Source organism: Lissotriton vulgaris, unplaced genomic scaffold (assembly GCF_964263255.1).
Source record: "Lissotriton vulgaris unplaced genomic scaffold, aLisVul1.2 SCAFFOLD_437, whole genome shotgun sequence".
NCBI classification, from domain to species: Eukaryota; Metazoa; Chordata; class Amphibia; order Caudata; family Salamandridae; genus Lissotriton; species Lissotriton vulgaris.
In genome coordinates, this window is record NW_028242853.1 from 959,724 (window position 1) to 981,427 (window position 21,704).

General features: G+C 44.6%; 1 protein-coding gene across 1 annotated transcript in view; it reads left to right on the plus strand.

Moving 5' to 3' along the window:
* LOC147668822 (semaphorin-3B-like) overlaps positions 1-21,704 on the plus strand; it is a 233,109-nt gene that overhangs the window by 78,011 nt on the left and 133,394 nt on the right. The window contains exon 2 of the mRNA XM_086948429.1: positions 9,073-9,258. Coding sequence (XP_086804555.1) covers positions 9,159-9,258 — 100 coding nt within the window. The 5' untranslated portion in view covers positions 9,073-9,158. The remainder of the gene's footprint in view (positions 1-9,072; positions 9,259-21,704) is intronic.

A 21,704-nucleotide genomic window follows, 5' to 3' on the forward strand; every position in this document is an offset into this window, starting at 1 on the left:
TCTGGTTGTGGAGTTGACAAAATCGGTAAGGAGGTTAATGATTTGTGGAAAAGTCAGCATCTCAGGTCGCCATCTTAGCAGGGCTTTCAATATCCTGGAACGACACCATCTGGAAATGGGATTGCTAGCTTTGCCATTTCTCGCTAAAATGCTCTCTGCTGTGATAGGCCCTTCTTTGGCCCATCTCTATAGACTTCTCCTCAAAGAGTATAGTGGTATATATTTACCAGCGGGCCACTTGGAGGTAAAGACAAGGGGGTGGTGATGGACAGAGTTTCTGAATTAAGCATTACAGCCGTCATTATTTTATTTTTTTTTATTTTATGGAATTTGTAAAGCGCGCAGCTACCCCCGAAGGGGTGTCCCGGCCCGGCTTGCTTGAATCCTGATGGTGCAATGAGCAAGGGACTCACATCTGAGTATACCCTTCCACGCTTATGGTGGACAAAACGATTCAGAAAAGGGGGTGGTGATGGACAGCTTTCCTTTTCCTTTCCAGTAAAAGAATTGGCTTGGTAGTTTGGTCTGCCCTGTTCCCATGATGCACTGGGCCAGGGACAGACTAATTTGCATGTAGTCAGGTTCTGAGCTGGGATGGTGCAGTGAGCTAAAAAACGGTGATGGATCAAGCCCTGATCTGTTGACTGGTTAGGAGTATTCTGCTTAATTCAGAAACTCTGTCCATCACCACCCCCTTTTCTGAATTGTTTTGTCCACCATAAGCGTGGAAGGGTATACTCAGACATGAGTCCCTTGCTCACTGCACCATCAGGATTCAAGCAAGCCGGGCCGAAGACGGCTGTAATGCCAGAAACCGGTCCCCGGAAGCTTGTTTCCTTTCCAGTAAAATAATTGGCTTGGTAGTTTGGTCTGCCCTGTTACTATGATGCACTGGGCCAGGGACAGACTAATTTGCATGTAGCCAGGTTCTGAGCTGGGATGGTGCAGTGAGCTAAAAAACGGTGATGGATCAAGCCCTGATCTGTTGACTGGGTAGGAGTATTCTGCTTAATTCAGAAACTCTGTCCATCACCACCCCCTTTTCTGACTTGGAGGTAAAGGCTACTACAACTGAGAAGAAGGTTAAAAGAGTGATAGCTACTCCCACCACTTTCCTGCCCTTAATTGAATTTCTTTACTCTGACATTCAGAGCACTAGGCAGAAATAGCATTGCATCAATATCCGCCTTAGAGTGGTATTAAGTTTGCTAGCTTCATCCTCAAGGTTTGAAGATTCCTTCACAACCAGGATCTGTGAGTTGGTGTAAGTAGCAGGCATAGTAGGAATATTTGTTGCTGAAAGATGGGTGAATTGTAAGTGTTCGTGCATAGCTGGAAACTGATGAGAGCTCCTGTTAGTTCTGTCTGTGATCTCTCGGAATCTACATCAGAACACTTTGTATTTCTATTTATGTTAGCTATTCATTTGTCCACTCAATCCACTATTCACTGACTGCATACTTTGCTCATCCTACCTCTCCTTCGCCCCCTTCCTGCAATCTCTGTGGTTGGGAAGCCTATGGCTCGATGATTTCAATTATTGGTGAACAAACACTTAACAACACTAATATCAACAACACACTGCATGAGAACAATGCCGAGTCAAGTGGTCAAGGGGTACAAATCTCGGTACACAGACAAAATATCGAGTTTTAAATATCGATATACAATAATATCGAAGTTTAAATATTGATGGGACAAAATATCGAAGGTAAGTAATATCGACAGTCTTAATATCGATATTAGTATGATATCAGTAATATCGAAGTTTTAAATATCGATGTTAATAATATCGAAATAAATAACTTCGATGTTACTAATATCAATTTTTAAATAAATTTTGTGTATATTATATTGTATTTATTATGTTTTATTATTTATTTTTAATGTAATTTAATTAAATATTGTCTTTTACTACTGTAGCGGGTTGTGAGTTTATAGGGGAATAGGGTGGGAAGTAATTTAATTATGTTAAATTCATTATTAATTAGTAGGAATTATTAGTTAATTAATTGAGAAATAATTTTTAATTAATTTTAATTAATTGATTAATTGATAAATATGTTCTGTAGCGGGTTATGGGTTTATAGGGGAATAGGGTGGGAAGTAATTTAATAATAATTAATTAATTAATATATGTTTGTACATATTTTAATTAATAATTATTTGGTAATTAATTTATATTAATTAGTTAAATAATTAATATAATTTTGTACATATTTTTAAGTATTAATTAGCTGGTAATTAATTAATATTAATTAGTTAATTACATTAATTATAGTAATTTGTTTATATATAATTTTTTGTTATTCTTAATTAATTAATTGGGAAAATAATATTAATTATTAAATTAATTACAGCTAATGTGCTAATATATTTACTTTATTGTTATTGTTAATTAATAATTAATTGGTAATTAAATAATATTAATTAATTTTGGGTAAAGGAGTATTTTTAGGGTTCAGGGTCAGTTTTCAGTTTTTGGGTAAAGGGGTATTTTTAGGGTTCAGGGTCAGTTTTCAGTTTTTGGGTAAAGGGGTATGTTTAGGGTTCAGGGTCAGTTTTCAGTTCTTGGGTAAAGGGGTATTTTTAGGGTTCAGGGTCAGTTTTCAGTTTTTGGGTAAAGGGTATTTTTAGGGTTCAGGGTCAGTTTTCAGTTTTTTGGTAAAGGGGTATTTTTAGGGATAAGGGTCAGTTTTGGGTTTTTGGGGTACAGGGATATTTTTAGGGTTCAGGGTCAGTTTTGGGTTTTTGGGGTACAGGTGTACAGGGTAAAAACAAAAAAATATTACATTAAATCAATTAAATAACATTAAAAAAAAATTACATTAAATTATTAAGTGTTTTATTTATTTTAAATGTATATGTATTAGTTTTAATTTTGTTTTAATATTTTTATTTAATATTTGTAAAATTATATGTATTTTAAAATTATTTTTACATTATTTTTAATACATTTAAAAAAACAATATTTTTAATTCCGATATTTTTGTACTACGATATTTTTTTTCGATATTTTTGTACTTACCTTTATGAAGATAGGATTCCGATATTTTTGATGTCGATATTTTTGTTCCGATATTTTTGTAGTTCGATATTCTGTCTGTCGATATTATGTCAGACATTCACAAACCTCGGTATCCACAAATAATAATCCGAAGCCTATCAGGCATATTCTACTTAATACCAGATCTATGGTGAAACATAAATGCTATTTAGAATGGCTTATTCAAGTCGAGGATCCGGATATTGTTTTTTTAACTGAAACGTGGGAAAATGAAAATAGTGATCCTGACTGGCATTTTGTGATACCTAATGGATATGTAGTTGCCAATATTGATAGAACAGGGGCAAAGGGCGGACGAATTGCGATAATTTATCGATCTCTCTACACAGTTATTATTTCTCCTCAGTCTATAGTTGCTGCTGAAGCAATGTCTTTTGTGTTAAAATTTAACAATATAGAAACGTTTTCAGGCCTATTAATCTACAGACCCCTGGCCCTAGATCCCCTTTCTCGGTCTCCCTTCAGACATACTTGGAGTCTTGCCTAGACTCTGACTTTTTCACCATATTAGGAGATTTTAATTTTCGTTGGAAAGACAACAATAATTCTGATACTACCTGTTTACTAGACAAACTTGCTAGTTTTGAATTAAATCAAATTGTCTGTGAGCCTACACATATAGCAGGACACACACTCAATGGCATTTGCACCAATAACCCTAGGATAAAGGTAAAAAAAAGTCTGTCCTCTCACCTGGTCCGATCATTCTGCGGTGCATTTCACCGTTGCATTAGTAACGGCAGCCAATGGACGGAGAATCAGAACTCTGACTGGCAAACACCGTGCATTGAAGTCAGTAAAAAAAAAATGATTTTGTGTCTGCACTTAATGACAGGCCTGTGATTTCAACTGATGCAAATCAAGCTGCTATGGAATTTCATAACTGGCTATGTAGAGCCGCTAACATGGTAGTACCAGAAAGAATTGTACGATTACGACAGAAAAAGGCTTCAACCCCGTGGTATTCTGCAGATCTCAAACTAGCTAAAATCAAATGCATACAAAAAGAGCGTGATTGGAGGTCACAATATGATGTTGCACAAAAGAAAGATTACTATGCGGCGCTTCAAGAATATATGAATGCAATTCTTCAGGCTAAAACTGCCTATTTTACCACCAAAGGCCTGAACTCTCCAAAAGAACTGTTTCAAATAGTCTCCCCATTACTGAAGTGCCCACGGATGCGATTTTCACACTAGATCAAAAGTTCACAGACAAATTATCCAGTTTCTTTCAAAGTAAGGTTCAGTTTGTGTATAACGGCCTTTCAAGAGCAGCAAAGGAAACAGTTGGAAATGCTTCTGCGCAGTCTGATGTCAGGGTCACGCACTGCGGTTTATCGCAATTTCCATCACTGGCAGAGGAGAAAGTGGCGGATCTGCTGTTAAAAATTAAATTGGGCTCTCCCTTGGACCATTGCCCGCCGTATATATTACATGTGGCCCCAGAGGAGATAAGCTCCTCATTATCTCCTGCAATAAATCAAGTTCTGACTTCAGGAGTTTATCCAACATTGTGGAAAAAAGCCTGTATTCGTCCCCTTTATAAAAAAACCTAAGCTGGACCCACTAGACGAGAAAAACTATCGTCCCATCTCTTGTTTACCTATGCCTGCCAAAATTTTGGAGAAGGCCATGAACTCTGAATTAACATCTTATCTAGAGATCAATAACATTCTCGATAACACACAACATGGCTTCCGTGCAAAACACTCTACGGAGACAGCATTGATTATGGCAGCAGAGGAAATATGCAAGGTTATGGATGAGGGAGGAAGGGCTATACTAGTCCTGCTTGATCTAACAGCAGCCTTTGATACCGTGAGTCATGCGGTATTAATACAAAGGTTACAGGATGTAGGTATTAGTGGTACAGCTCTTGAGCTCTTTACCTCCTTCTTATCGTCTAGGAAACAAGTCATTTTTTGGGAGGGATATCAGTCGGAGGAATTTTTGCTCCCTGGTGGAATTCCTCAGGTCTCCGCCTGATCTCCTCCACTATTTAATATTTATGTTGCCCCTTTGGCAAAATTAATAAAAAGCCATGGCTTCACTCAGGTGTCATATGCTGATGACACTCAGCTTATAGTGTCTGTAACCCAATCGGTGGATGTCATGGCAGCTGAATTCTCCAAGTGCACCTCTGCCCTGATGACCTGGATGAATTCTAACTTTTTAAAGCTGAATACTGACAAAACTGAAGTCTTAGAGTTTGATCAGAAAGTCTCGATTTGGAATCAGCTTTGGTGGCCAACTACAGCCGATGCGTGTCCCATGCCAGCGAACAAAGCTAGGAACCTTGGCTTTACGTTTGATAAAGATCTGACCTGGGCCGCTCATATTAACCAAGTGTCATTGGCCTGCTTTTTTATGTTAAACGGCCTGAGGAAGATCCTCCCGTTCATTACCCTCTTCCTGAGGAATACAGTCATAATTGCTATGATTCTTTCTAAAATTGTTTACGGTAATGCTCTCTATCTAGGAGCTGGTGCTGCCCAATTTGCTAAACTTCAATCAATTCAGAACGCGGCAGCCAGAGTGCTGCTTAGACTACCTAAACACCACCCCACATCAAATGGTATCAAACAACTTCACTGGCTTCCAGTCCAACGACGTGTCGATTTTAAGACACTTTGGGGCACATTATGATTGCGGACGGACCTGAGTACGTCCACCACCATAGAGTAGGAGGGGACTTCCGCATGGGCTGCGGAGTTCCCTCCTGTGCAATTAGGATGTGACCGCCACCCTGGCGGTCACATCCTCTATTTTTAACATTGCGGCGGGTGCGGCTTCAAGCTACACCCGCAGCAATGTTAAAAATGCACACATTGCATTTGTATGTAGAAAGTGGCAGGCACCGCGCGGTGCATGCCGCTTTCTGCATACAAATGCAGGGGGGTACCATAGGTACCCCCCCATGTGCACCCCCCCTTCGCCTAGGGGGCCCGCAACGGGCCCCCGCAGTGATGTTACACATGCTTTTCCACGGCGGAAAAGCCGCCGCGGAAAAGCATGTTTCAGAGTCCATCCTAATCTGGCTGACAGTGTCTGAGAGACACCATCACCATATTAGTGCTTTTCCGCCGCGGTTGTAAGCCAACCGCGGCAGAAAAGCTGCGGACGGAAACCAGGACCCACCAGCCATCCTAATGTGGTGGTGGGTCTTTGGTGGGTCCGCAGAGGATTTTCCGCATCCTCCGGGCCGGCGGTGGCTTCCGCCGGCCCGGAGGAAGCGGAAAATCCTCCATCCTAATGAGGCCCAGAGTCTGGTACACAAAGCCTTATTTGATGGTGGGGCTGAGGATGTACAATCCTTGTTTTCCCGCTATCTGCCAACACGTTCCTTAAGGTCAGCCACTTTTGGCTTGGTCAAACTCCCCAAGATAAAAAGAGCAAGGTGTGGAGGAAAACGTTTTTCCTTCCTGGCATCTAAGCTTTGGAACTCAATCCCTGTACATTTGAGAATGATACCAAATCAACTGGTTTTCAGGAAGGAAATTAAAACATGGCTCTTTTCTCAGCTTTAAACTAGTCAGCGCTATGCTCAACTACTTTACTCAGCGCCATGACGCCTCAGCAGTAGTGCGCTCTACAAATACCCTCAGTCAGTCAGTCAGTCATCATCTCTCTCATTCCAGCCATTCACTAATCACTTCATGCGCAAAGTTTTTTTCAGACTTTTGATAAGTTTACTGATGCATTTACTGTCTCACCTATTACATCTATTTACTCAATCATTCACTTTTTACTTTACATCAAACCAGTGGTTTATTGATTCATTCATCCTGTGTCGCCCAGTGCACTAGTTCATTCATTCTTCTGCTATCCATCTGAATCATTCACATTGTATGGGTTATGCTTCCTGTTCATGAATATTGGTAGTGCCTCGTTACAGGGGTTCTGTTACTTTATAGACGTTCAGCACCATGAATAGCACTGGAACTGTCCTCTGTGCTGAAAGCATAAAACACCAAGGTCTATGGCCAACAAGGGGGCTGAAAGACACAGTAGGAGTGAAGGAGCAGAGAGTGGGAGTACTTCAAGGTCTCCTATGAGTTTTTAAATCCATTTCTGAGTGTTGTGCAGTTAGCCAAAGACTGACAGGTGAATATATGCCAATATGTAGACTATTTACTGGAACTGATCCAGGTACTGGGTTGTCCTGGAAACCCTGGAGCCTTGGCTTAGGTTTAAGGAATCCCCGACCTTCCATTTATTTCCAGGAATATTCTCAACAACAGCTCAGACCCTTTTGTGTCTGCATCTGGGATTAGAAGGGTCTGCATCTGTGATTAGATGTTAGGACTGGATTTTGTGGGGGGACATTGGGAAGTGCTGGGACACGGACAGGAGCTGGGGCACATTGACCGCAGGTTGCTGGTTATTGCTCAGCCTTGCAAGAATTGATGCCGGCATCCAATGCGTGGTTCAGAACAATCTTGCAGCAAACCACTGGGGCTGGACCAGCATGAACACAGCTTCACAGGTGGTGGATGAAAAATGTATACTTGAAGTTTAAATGCAAAGTTTTTGGTAAGGATGCAAGGTAAATGAACCAGTCATCAGGGTATTTACTCCCAGACTTCCCACGTGCACAGTCAGCTTGGGAACATGTAGCAGGTAGGGGCAATGTTCAGGCCTCTCGAGCTGTTGCTCCACAAAGTACTATCCGAGAGACTGCCCGGGGTTGTTAGTGTAGCTCAGGGGTCTCCAAACCGGTCCTGGAGGGCCGGATCCATGCCAGATTTTTTAGATATCCCCATTGAGATACATGTAGTTATTTTAAAAATCTGGCATGGATCCGGCCCTCCAGGACCGGTTTGGAGACCCCTGGTGTAGCTAAACCTTCGGCATGGATTAGCGGTTAACTGAACACTGAGCAGGATATGCCATAAAAGTTGTATTTCGAGTAGGGGGTGGATTATCACAAGTATTTGTCTTCCCCTTCACAGGGGTTGGCAATCCTCCCAATATTAACTATGGACAGTCTGTTAAGGGTTTCCAAAAGGGTCTTATAGTAGGTGAGCTGCACATACTGGATCCACACTATTGGGGCAAGGCATTATGAACCAAAAATATATTCAATTCATGTTAAATAATGAGAACAAGTGTGCCCAGTTTCAGTGGGAAGTAGATTATATTGTGATGCATTCCACAAAACTTGTGTAAACTTATCATCAGTGCTTACTGTGACCATTGTTTTTCATTTTGACGAAAGTGACCTTGGCAACTGCCATCTGCCAACTTATTTTGTTGTTTGGTTTTGCTGTGCCTTTGATTCATTGCGGGTTGATCTTGTTGTTACTATTTTATTGTAATGTTTATAATAACTGTAATCAAAATAAGCAAATAAAGCATTAGTATAATTTTTACTGGGTTGAGGGTACCAGTTCTTTTGCAGGTCAGGTGGAGCTAGGCAGGCATTTAGTGATTCATTCCATGTGCTTGTGGTTCCAGTCCCTTTAGGTTGCCACATTTACCTAAACCTGGACTATCAGCAGAGGGGTGGGGGCTGTGGCTAGTGGACTGGAGGTGTGTGTCATTAGTGGAGGCACCTCAGTTATAGTGAGAGGTTTGAGTCGGGTACATTGCACTGAAGCCTTAGCAACAAATCCCTGTAGGTTACTCTGGTGCTCATGTAAATTGCTATAATGCCCTCTGGCCAAGTTCATGCTACATAATATTGCAAAACAAAAAGTATGAGTTTGTAATAGATAAACTGCCCTGGAAGTAGTTGGTCAGAATTAGTGCGTAGAGCACTGCCGATGTGATAAAAGGTATGAGCTAGTAGTCATGGTTCAGGGGTTATAGTATGGGATATCTATGGGTTATCAGTTACAAGTTACGGCTCTAGGTTTGATTTACCTGACATTTTGCCGCAGTATGCTGTGCTTAGATACAGATTGCCTCAAGTGTGATAAGCTATTAAAATGCAGCAGAATCTGCTTGTTTGATCTTTGTGACCGCCTGACATCTAACTCCATTCTCCTTCCTTTATTCTAGTCCCCGAAGGGTGGAGACCACAGCGAGACCAGTTTGCATGTACTCTTGAACCGAGAGGAGCCGACAGTGGAATAGGCAAGTTGGCAATGGCTCTTCTATGGAATGTCCTATGCTGGTTCAGCCTCGCGGGCGTGGGCTACACTGGCAGTGGTACCATCATCCCCCGACTGAAGCTGTCCTTCCAAGGTAGGTTTAACCACTTATGGTCAGGCTTCCTGTGGCCTGAACACTTTTGCTTGCTACTCTCTTGTTCTTCCCAGGCTTTGGTAGAATGATGCTCCAACGGAAGGAGGATTAACCTTATAAATAACAACGTCCTCAAAGAAAAGGTGTACGTCAACTAAGTACCTGCACTTATCCAAGCTTGAAAAAAACACAAATGTTGAGCTCCTTGGCATTCTTCATCTCAAGAGCCTGAAAGATCAGAGCCAGACAGAAGCTTAAGAGAAGAACTGCAGCGGAAACTAATGGAGCTAGCCAATCAAGTGGTGGCCCACTGCTATTGGTTCCTCACCAGGAAGTGAGCCACGCAGCTCAGGATTCCTAGCACAAGACCACCTTGAGATTCCAATCCAATCCAATCCAAAAATTCTTTATTTCGGTCATTTAGACCATAAAAGATACAGTACAGATATATACAATAAAAAGACTTGGCTATTATAAAAACACAATTCACACAATTCATACAATTACTTCCCATAATAATCCAGGCATAAAAGGGGTTTAAAAACAGTTCATCGCATTGTCCGCACATTAGAGGATTTTTTTTCTTATCTGCCACATAGCCATTAAGAATTTAGCAACTGCAAACACAATATGGGACAGAGTACTGGTTTTCAGTATTCTATATGCATGCAGATGGCTCCTAAATCCCAGATTTCTACAAAGCGGCACCAGACAGTATTTTCTGGGTCTATTATAAGCAGGGCAGAAGAACATAAGGTGAATTTCATCTTCCTCAGATATGTTACAGCATGGACAAGTTTTGTCATTACCCTTTAGCCATCTACAGGTGAAGGTTTTGATGGGCAAAGTGCCTAACCTCCATTGTATAAATAATTTTCTCGCTAAGATGGGAAAAATAAAATCCATAAAACTTTCAAATACATAGGCATTTTTGGATTCCAGGAAATGGTCAGTTAGAGTGCCGCTGTTTCGTGCAGACATCAACAATGCTAATCTTTTTTCCTTATGGGTTTGTGCCAGTCTTTTGCAGGAAACCCTTCGGCAGCCTTGTTCAGGATCCTCCCATAACTCAGACAGATTCATGGAGTACAGTTCTTTTTTTACAAAAGCAAGCCAGGGGATTCTATCACGTTGGTTCAGGTTCATGACATGAATAAGGTCTTGCCTGTAGTGAACAAGTTCACTGGTAGACCAAAGCCTATGCCAGAACCTCAATGGCTTTGACTCGAGCTCCTCAGCAATAGAAGGGAGACCCAGGTCTAATCTTAAGGGCAGCAGCGGTGTGCCTCGAGGGAGGGCCAGAAGGCGTCTGAGGAAATTATTTTCAACTCTTGCAAGTTCTTGCCCTGCTTTGTACCCCCATAGTTCGCTCCCATAGGTTGCAGCAGCCTTGGCTTGGGTTTTATACGTTTCGACTGCCGGGCTAATGGGCTTAAAGGTTGAGGTGTTTACAACCTTCAAGATTGCGCCCGACAGTTGGGACAACTTAAGCTGGGATCTTACTATCTGGGGGTCCCAAGACAAATTTTCAAGTAGTGTTACCCCCAAATACAGAAAAGTTGTTACCCTCTCAAGGCTGGCTAAGCCCAATGTCGGGTTAGGTCGGGTTTTAGTGGGTGGGTTAAATATCATGAACTTGGTCTTTTCTGTATTGATCTCTAGACCATGTTGTCTACAAAAAAGACCAAATCCATCTAAAATCCGTTGAATCCCCATCGGAGATTTGGAAAGCAGGAGGGTGTCGTCGGCAAACATGCCTGCCAAACATGGGGCATCATTGTCCCTAACATTGTCAAGATGGAATATGACACTGTTGACAAAAAGGCAAAACAGGGTCGGCGCCAGGACGCAATCCTGCCTCACCTCCCTGTGAACAGGGAACCTTGATGATAGGGCACCATCCAGCCCGCACCTGACCTGCGCATAATTATTGTCATGGATCCTGATAATAGCATTTAGTAATTGGGCGGGTACCCCCAACTTCTTCAGGACCTCCCACAGTTTCTTACGTGGGACCAGGTCGAAGGCTGACCTCAGGTCCACGAACACCATGTACAGCCTCCCCCCCACAATCCTCACCGTTTTCCAGTACAGCAGGACGAGGCGGAAGATCTGGTCCATGGTGGACGTGTTTTTCCTGAAGCCAGCCTGGAGGGGACTCAGAATTTCGTTGGCCTCTATCCAATCTAAAAGGTGGTCCAGGAGAAGGCGAGAGAATAACTTTTGGGGGACATCTATAAGACTGATCGGCCTGTAGTTGGCTGGGAGCAGAGGAGAACCCTTCTTATAAATGGGCACAATCTCCGCCCCCAGCCAAGTACAGGGGATCTCCATACCTCCTATGATGGCATTGAAGAGAATGAGGAGGTACGGTCCCCAGATCTCAGGGTGATGCCTGAAGAGATCACCGGGTAGTCTGTCTAGACCCGGGGCCTTCCCCATTGCCAATCTCTCTATTGCACTGACCACCTTGCTAAGGGTAAATTCCAGGCCGGCTACAGGGGTCGGTGAGGCCTCAAGGGCCGCATCGTTGGCTGATAAGGCAGTATATTGATACAGTTTGCCGAAGTGGGCCTCCCAGACAGAGGAGGAAATATTGGGCTCCACTGCCGCTTTGGCTTCTCCTGTACCAGTGTTTACCAGGGACCAAAATTGTCTGGAGTCTTTTACTTCTAATGCATTAGAGAGATTGTGCCATCGGTTCCAGTCCCACTCCGACTTTGCCGATACCATGGCCGCCTTGTAGTCCCGCCTAAGTCCAGCAACCTTAACCTTGTTTGAACCTGCCTTAATTGTGGCAATTAGCTCGGTCTTAATCTTCTTACAAGAGGAGTTGTACCAGGATGGGGTTCGAGTCTTTTTTCTGCGTGTTACTACCACTGGATAAAAGACCTCAGTAAGACCTCCCACTAATTCAGCATGGATTTGAGCTAGTTTCTTGTTATAGTCTGGGGGTCTATGCTGTTCGATTAGTTCATCCACTTCTTTAAACCTGGGGAGTGCTATTTCATAGATTTTGTTTATACTACCTTCTGCATTTAACAGCTTCCCCCATTTGACTCTACGTCTATTTGAGGTGAGAACCAGGTTCCCTGGGTCATCACTAGAGTTGGAGACTGGTGGCCCGGCGACAGGTGCCGGGTGTTGCCTCTCCAATAGGAGCGCATTGTGGTCACTATCTGTTCTAGCTACCACCCTGAAGTCCTGGACTTTAGACCACAGGCCAATATCTATAAAAATATAATCCAGCCTCGACTCATGGTCCTTCCTATTGAAGGTACACAATGAGGGGCTGTCGGACGGAGTGCGTCCATTACAGGCCCTTATGGCGAAGTTTAAAGTTAGGGGCATGATTTGCACTGCGAGCGGGGACCAGGATTTAGGGTGGGGGGATGAGCATGGTGGGACACCCCAAAAGTCATCCTCAGCAGTGAGGGCGCCCTCCTTTAATCCTTCTAGGGGTTCAAAGTGGCAGTTAAAATCTCCACCCATCACTATCTTATAGTCACCTGACAGTTGGCCCAAAGAGGATGATAGGTCTTCCAAAGTGGATGATTCCATGGCCACACTGACTGGGCGAGAATAAACATTAATAATTGCCAGGGTTGATGGACCGGGCCACTTGAGCAGCACACACTGGATGTCCTGCGAAAACGTAGGTATATTTTCCGCATTGCATCCAATGTGACTAGCTACCCAAATCGCCAAACCACCCGAAGGCCTCCCCCCACGTCTCCTGAAAGAGGCAAACCTCACAGCTCCCTACTAGGAGATCCCAGTCAGTTGTATGTATCTTATTTACAATCCCCGCCACGTTCCAGGAGAGAACCTTCAAGCATTGAATGCGGGCCCTTGATCCTGCCCCATCAGATGTTTCTAATGCACTGTCCATGGATGGATCAACAGTTTCCAGGACAGTTGGGGCAGCTAATGTTGGAATAGGAGCACGCACGGCTACAGATGTTAAATTTGTACCCGGTGTACTCTGGGGTAAAGTAGCTACTTGGCCCCTATGGCTAGTCGGAGTTGGACTACTCTATATAGGGGGTTCCAGTTTTCGGGTGGTGATCTCATAAGCACCTCTCGTCCTCCCCTGTCTTACACATTCACTATCAATGTTTTGGTGTACCTGTGGGGAAGCACCCTTTTGTAGTCAATCGACGTAATCGAGACAAGAAAATCTATTTGGATGCATATAGTTAACATAAGCAGGGAAAACATTATGCTTGGGCCTATATCGTGACCCATCCACTGCGAAGCCCACTCTAGTCCAGCCATCATCCCTTCTCAGGGTTGAATTACGTACATTTGGGTAAAAGTAAGAGAGAGTGACCAATTCGATGGAGGTATTGCCTGAACTGCCAAGCCAGTTACAAATGTAGGGGGCAGCCTGTGGGCTCTTGAAGCTAACAATTATACAGTCCCCGCACATTTCTTACAGGTGAACCCAACCCAAGGGACCCTTCTGACCATAAGAACATCTCCTTTTAAGTTAGGTGGGAGTGGCCTATGGATATTTAGCCAACTAATAACCTTATTACGTAAGGAATCCTGCGATTCCAAAACGCCACCGGAGAGCTCTGGTACCCCCATTAGGATCACGGTGTAGGCTGCCGCCTCAGGGGGCAAGTTCACTGTCTTGCGCCTGGTGTTAGGGCTAATCGGCTGGTTAGGACCATTAGATGCCCCATTGGTTGATCTCTCCTGACTAGGTAAATTTGGCGGAGCAGGTTGTTTTGACCTCCTGGGGGCTGGTACAGGGGGCCGCATCATTTGGGATGCTACTGGTGCAGGTTGGGGGACAGGTACTGTGCTATTGTTGGTAAGTTCCCCTGACTGGGCTAGTGGTGGATTTGGAGCCAGAGTGGTTAAGGCATTAGATGAATGGGTAATCCCGACACTAGATCCATGAGCTCCTTGTGGATTTACTCCTGACCCAGATTCAACACCATTATTAATACTCAATTTTTCTAAGGCTATCAGTCTGGCCTCTATTAAGTCCAGTTTAATGGAAAGGGGATTCAAAAGACTTTTAAGAATATCTGTGAGTGAGCTAATGAGGAGCTCTGCGGTGTTAGAGGGAACCCCACCAAAGATGAAAGGCCCGTTATGCACAGGTAAGCAAGAGACGGATGGGGTGCTTAATGTTTCCATCTCATTTCTCGTAGGTGATACACCAGGAACGCCCACATTGTCTACATTTTCTGCATGAGTGGGCATTATGGGATCAACTTTAGCCCTTTTGGCGCCTTTGGGCTTCCTTGACCTCTTCCTTTTCGATGCAAGACCCCCTCTACTACTCTTAAGATCTGTTATTACTACTACGGGACCATCCCCCTGAGCCTCAGACTGTACCAACTCAGCGTCGGGAGAGAGCTCTCCATCACCGGACAAGCGAGTTGAGTCTCTGTCCCTGTGCGATGTTAATGGTGTCCTTAGTTGTTGAAGGACTGACTCTATGGTCTGGTCGATGCTATCCATAAGTGACAGATGGGTAGCGTCAAGCAGTAGAGGTGTGCTGGCATTAATTGATAAACCCGGAGAAGCCATGGACAGGTTATCTACACCCTCCTCAGTTTGTTTTTCTAGTACAGTAAGACCATTATTGACCAGAGAATTTGCCTTAGAGAGAAATTTGTCCATAGTACCTAAGACCACATGAGCAGCCTTACTTCTAGATTCTCTACTGGCCATTATATGCACCACCTTCAGGACAGCAACCAAACAGTACTAGATGACGGGAGTGGCGAGGCGTCAGAGGGGTGGCCCGGTCCGGTCTCTTCCGTCCTCTAACGGCCTAAAACGGCCCGCCCTTTGCCCGGGCTTAGCCCGGCGACCGCCCGCCCGTGTCCCGCGATGCGCGTCTAAGGGTGTAGTTCTATAGCCGCTGACCTTGGGGGGCGTGGCCAGCCGGGAAGAGTCTCCAGGTGCGGCGTGTCAGCAGCCGCTTCGAATCCTGGGACTCGCAGTCCCGCTGCTGCGCCGGTGGTGGTATCTCCGCCCTTCAGACCCCACAGCCTCCTTCCACAAATGGGGGACAATTCAGCAAAGTTCTCCCTCCACGCAACTACGAGCGGCACCCTTGAGATTCGGAATATAATGTCATGCCCTGGGTGGGCTCTTTGAAAAATGTATAAGCACCTACTGTGCCAAAATCGGTGACACGTTTTTGTACAAGCTCCGCCCTCACGCAATCAATGTGCTGGGTGCGCCTGTTGGTTTGTTAAAAGGCAATTAGTATTCTCCCTACCAAAACTACTGATACATGACTAGAACACATTTTAAAATGTTTTCTTCTTATATTTACTGTTTCATATGTACTCCTAAGGGTGTAAATTCTAGCTTTAAGTGATTTTGCTAAATTTTGTACTGGCTGGACTTAAAAATGCTGGTCATGCCGGTATAAAACTGGCAATGATGTGCCTTATGACCTGGACAATTGGTAGTAATAACTCTTGCCAGCATAAATCCCTGTTGGCCCTACCTCCGCATTCAGGCTCACCCACCTTTCTTTTCATCGCCCCTTCCGTACTGGTTCCGTGGCTCTCAAGAGCTCTCCTCCGACATAACTGGCCTCTCTCGGGGCTACTGTGAGGCTTCTGCACACAGTGCCTCGGAAAGGTTAATGCATTAATTGCATTCCTTTAACCTCTAGCTTAGTACCCGGTTTTCCAACGGGAAGCTAAAAGCTAATTAAAAAAAAAGAAAACAGCTTACTCAAGTGCTGCCCCCTGCACCAGGTCCAGGCGTCTGGTTGCCGGGCTGCGGCATGAGAAGTCACGCGAGCTCTCAACTCCCACGGTCAAGTCCTTCAGCGCCCTTTGCGTCACGCACCAGAGTGGCCACCCAGGCGGGGCACGTGACGTGCAGAGAAGGGAGGGGGAGAGGGGGTGGACGGCTGTAGGTGAGGAGGAGAGACGTAGAGAGAACGAAGGTGAGGAGAGGCGAACCCAGGGAGTGAGAGAAAGAGAGCGGTATGAGAAGGATTGAGAACAGGGTCGTAGCAACCATTGATGCAGCAGGTGCAGTGGCACCGGAGCTCATTGAATTCTGACAGTATTTTACTACCCCAACAAAAGCCCATGGGCCATTTTCCTTCATTGCACCAGGGTTCATGGCACCTTCCTGTGCTACAGGTTAAGAAAATGCTGATTTGGGGGCCACCCCGTTTAAAACATTGAAGCATCAACCAGTGGCTCAATGCTTAGACAATAGAGAGGCATGTCTGGTCTCCGAAGGTTCCAGAAATCGATGCACTGACCCTGGAGAGAGAGAGAGCGCGAGCTACTGAAAGGCGAAAGTGAAAGCCAAGGACATTTGACAAGGGCGTCCCTTGCTGCGAATGTTTCAGCTCTTCCAGGAAAAAGCAGACTTGTTGAACCAAAACGTTACTGTAATGTTCCCAATAGAAAAAAAGTGCCCACGGATGAGTAGCACAAGAACTAATGGAGGGAGTAGGTGGGTGTTAGCCCTTTCTTTAAAAAAAAGCCCTGACGAAAATTGGATGAAATGCCCGAATGAATCGAAGCCCTTCCAGTCCATTTTGGATAGAAACCAGCCATATGTAAATCAGTAGTGGCCGCACCCTAGAACAGATGCTCGTCCCCTGTGAGTAAGAACACAAACAAACTTTATCAGGCCTCATCACAATTGCTGTGAGACCAGTAGAAAAAAACCGTTGCATTCAGTTAGGCTTTTTTTTTTTTTTAAATAGAGTTTTATATAGCGCGAACTAGACCCGAAGATATCGGGTATCAGAGCGCTTTACATAGCACCAGTTTCGTTACATGAGGACACATTCATTTTTGTTAGGCACAGGGAGATTACGTGATTTGCCCAGAATCACAGGATATTGAGCGTTGTTGCAGAGACTCAAACCCGGTTCCCTCGCTTCAACAGCAACCGCTGACGGTTTGGCCTGCCGTCTCAGGCCGGCCAAACCGTCATACGCATTGATGCTCTCTCCAACCCAGCTGCATTGTTGGATTGGAGACAGCAAAGCACAGGCCCCCAGTCTCTCTGGGAGCACAAATAATCGGCGCTCAGGCCAATCCTGAAGCTCCTGTCATGTGTGAGAGCAGCTTCAGGATTGGCCGAAGGATATTCTGGGAGTCTCTGCCTGCAGTGGAGCCTCGACAGGAGCAGAACAAGGCGGTGCAGAAGGCTGCAGATAATTGCATTTTAAAAATCTTTATTCCCGTTGTTCGTCTTAGTGGTCTTAGTGGTCTTGTGTGCTCTACAGTCTAGGAGTCTGCCTTCGTATGTGTGGGTTTTCACATTGTTTGTAGAATTTTTATTGCCATATTTTGCAATGCAGTTTAATCAAATCTTTTATATTTTTTGATCATCACTTGGATGTATGTTGCATGCAGGTTACCACAAGGTTTTACCCTAGAACACTTAGATCAGGCATTATTTTTTATCTTCATTGCCAGCACACTTAATTCTAGCCTCAAGAAATTGCCAGACATACACCACAAGAAGCCTCTGACCTATGTCACTGACCAGGCATTTCGAAGGATAGTGGCATGTTGAAGGTACCCACTGGTGCAAAAAAATATAAGTAGGCTACAACGATATCCTATTTACAATCACCTGTTCCAATTTTTCACCTGTAATCAGAGGGTGCCAGGTATTGGCCCTGATGTCCTACTGCGATCCTTTGACCTCAACTTCAAGGCACCAGGGAAACCTATTACTCCATTGTAGCACCAAAACCAAACCAGTAGAGGTTAGGATAACTGGTTTGCATCCAATTTTGATTAATATGACCTCATTCAGATTGGATTTAATTTCACACAAAAAAAACAGATAAGGATTTGTTGCTGTTTGAAGACGCTCAGTATGGATTGACTCTGTGATACCTGTTGACTTAAAAACCCTTGTCTTACTCTTCGCTCATCCTTCAGAGCTGTCTAAGGTGCTGAATTGTCATGAACTAATGTAGACCAGTTGTGCCTTATGATAGGCATTCTGTGAACCAGACCATTGGCTGCACTCTGACCCAATCCACAATCCGTGAAACCGGGCCCTATCGTATAAGCTTACTCATACATTACCTTTTGATCAGGGAGGGCTAGCGAACACAACCAGTCTTTTTTCATTTTGCTGTACTTTAATGTAGCTATTTTTGTCAAAATGTTATTTCTTCTCTATTATAACCCCTTGGGGCATTGATAATTGTTGTAGCTTTAATTGTGTTACACTGGATCTGGCGCAATCTCCATGCTGCCTCCCATAATATAGGCCTTGTGTGCTCGATCAAGTGACCGGGGAGGGTTGGGAAGACTTTGTGAGCCCAACTTCCATTCGCAGTGCAATATCAGGCATCTTAGGTAGCAGAGAGCACAGCCTCGGCTTTGATACAGGTTAGTTGGTCCCTGCTCCTTCGGTGATCTGAGAAACATTGTCACAGCTGAGACAAACTGAGCGGGGGACACTCTGTAGCCTGGCAGAACTAGCCTTGCTCTACCATTTATTACTCATGGAGTGCATTTATAAGGGCAGAGTGGAGCATGCATTTAAAGGGCTTTCATGTGCTCCGGTGAGGGTTAAAGGGTTCCTTCTGAAGGGAGGGCCAGACTTTCACACAATTAATTGATAAACGTTGTCCCTGGTGTATATTTATACTTTACCTTCACAAATTATAGATCACGGCCTTTAGTTATAGAGTGACTCGGTCCACTCAAGTGCATTACTAAGGTTCTCTATAGGGCCCTTGCCTGAGCGTCAGTCTATGTCTCAGCTGACAGGTACTGGAGTCTGTGTCTGAGGGGTGTCTTGGCTTAGGGCCATCAAGACACAGCAAAGCAAATAGGAGAACAGTCAGGTAAAAACACTGGGATCGTACCTTCAGTACATAGAACTGGACAGAGGTGTAACACAGGTCCCCTGGACCCATGCGGTGCCCCTTCCGAGTCCCCCATTCAGTCCCCCATGCAATAGCTTGCTTAATCTCCACTACGGCCCCACCGCGATGGGATGCCTGGCTTTCACCTTGGAGATGCCCAGTAGGGGTTATCTTGCAGGGAAAAGCCAGGACGGGTTCCCAAAGCAAGCGCCTTGAGACCTTACGGTGAAAGGCGCTATATAAGAACTTATGATTTACGATTCAGTCTATAGACAATGAATATCTGTGAGATATCAGTGTCATGGGCCCGTCCTTATATTCTTTCTTGGGTTCATCCTTTTGTGTTACACCCGTGGAACTATAGCCCTTTCTCATAACAAGTGCCCCGAGCTTCTCCCTCAATATCTGCTCTAACACTTTGTGAAAATGTGGACTAATTATGCACACCTAAGGTTTTAACTGATGATCTATTTTTGATTCCTTAGAGATGCTCAAGTTTTGTTGGGGATACTACTTGAGTAATAGGGCGGCAGATAAAAGTAGTCAGTGAATTTAATGCTGTACGGTGACAACACTGGGGGCTGTTGGGTGGGGGCTGGGGAGGAGGACGGGACCGGAAAGATGGAGTGATGCAAAGGTTTAATGGATACCACGGCAACAACAAGATGGACATTGTGATGCTGGGTCGACAGTTTAACAAAGCTTATGATTGTAATGTCATCTGTTACGCCATCACACACACAACTTGGCACTCTATTGACTTATTTTCTCCTTTTACTGATATTGAAGACATGTTTACTGTTGTACTGCTGTGCACTTAACGTATTTGATAAAATAATAAATAAAGTGTTCAAAAAAAAGTTGTGTTGGGGATTCCTTGGATACAATAACGAATCTAAAAACTCAATGACACAAGCTAGTGCTGCTCACCAGTGCTGATCTCTGCTCGATGTAAAGATAAAAAATACTTTATTTGATTTGGTTTAAATCATACAAAGAGCGGGTTAACCGCTAAAAACACGTAAACACTTGTGACTTAAAATTCATGTATAAATACTAGTTAGTTAGTAAACTTTCCATTTAAAACATTTTGATCATTAAAACAAAGGAAAACAGTACAGTTAGTGTCTTTTAGTCTTATGGAGTTGTTCTAGCTTGAGGAATCTGATTCTTGTACTTATATTTGCTTCGAAGTAAATGTCTAAGCATTTTCTGAATCGAGTTCCGTGTCTTTCTTTTCTAGCGCTTTTGCAGCTAGACTTAAAAGCTTTAATGATTTACATGCCAATTGCACTGTAGGCCCTCCTAAATATTTTATAACTGCGGATCTGCATGTCCTTATCTGCTCTTTTTTCAATATCGGCCGCAGCAGTTTTTTCCGTTCGGATAATAGTGCCGGACAAATACAAAGTAGGTGGAGCACTGATTCGTCACCTTGTCCGCAAAGGCGACAGTCGATGTGATGGTGCACACTGCAGGCTGTGTTGCACCGTCCTTAGCATGGGCGTCCACAAAAAGGGGGGGGGGACGCTTGCCTGCCCCCTGTATTTTTCACTTGCCCTTTAATGACAATGCCCCTGCCCTTTGACACTGTCAAAAAGGCTCAGTTTTTATGATGCGCACTGCTGCCACTGTTGATATGCATTGCTGGGTGTAGTGCCGCTCACTGTGGTGTTCGGTGATGCATCTTGCTCACTTTAGTGGTGTGTACTTCTAAGTGCGGTGCTATGCACTTCCCATGGTGGTGCTGTGCTCTGCTCAGTTGGGTGTTGTGCTGTGCTCCGCGTGTTGATGTGCAAGGCTGGCTGTGGGGTTTTGCTATGCTCAGTATGTGCCCACCTTACTGTGATGCCTTACGCTGCTGCTTTGTGGTTTGCCTTGCTCGGTGTCTTTGGAGTGCATTGCTGGCGGTGGTCATTTGAACTACTCACTGGTCTGCTGCGCCTTTCTCGGTGTGCAGTGTGCACTGACTGAAATGCTTTGCAATGCTCACTGTGGTGCTGTGTCAGCGTTGGATTGGTAAAGAGGGCACTTGGGCAATGCCCGAGGGGGCCGGTGTCCAAGCTCCAGCTGTGGGCTGCTTTTTTGAGCAGCCCGGGGGCCGAATGGGCGGTTTCTGAGTTGTTCCATGCCACCAGCGGCCCAGTGGGTGTCTGAGTGGCCTTTCTGGAGGTAGATGGGCGTCCATTACCTCCCTTTTACCAAGGGGCAGAGGTGTCACTCCTTTTGTTTTGCTGGGCCAGCTCATTATTGTATGCATATTGAGCGGGGGCAGGGGGCCTGAACAAAAGTAGCCTCACTTGTCTTCAGTTGTGTTTCACCACTGTAAACTAATCCCTGCATTTTTTTTTTTACTTTCACCCCACCCCGCAACTTTTTAATAAAATTTCGCTGAAGCAGTGTTTTGCTGCAACGCAAATGCAAATGTGGGCCACTTTCTTTTGCGTGCCCGGGCCGTTTTTCAATCCCAATCCAACCATGTGCTGTGTCATACTCCGTTTGGGGATGTGCACTGCTGTCTGAGTTTGTGCACGGCTGGGTGTGATGTGTGCACTGGTGAGTATGGTGCTGCACACCTCATATTGTGGTTCTGCAC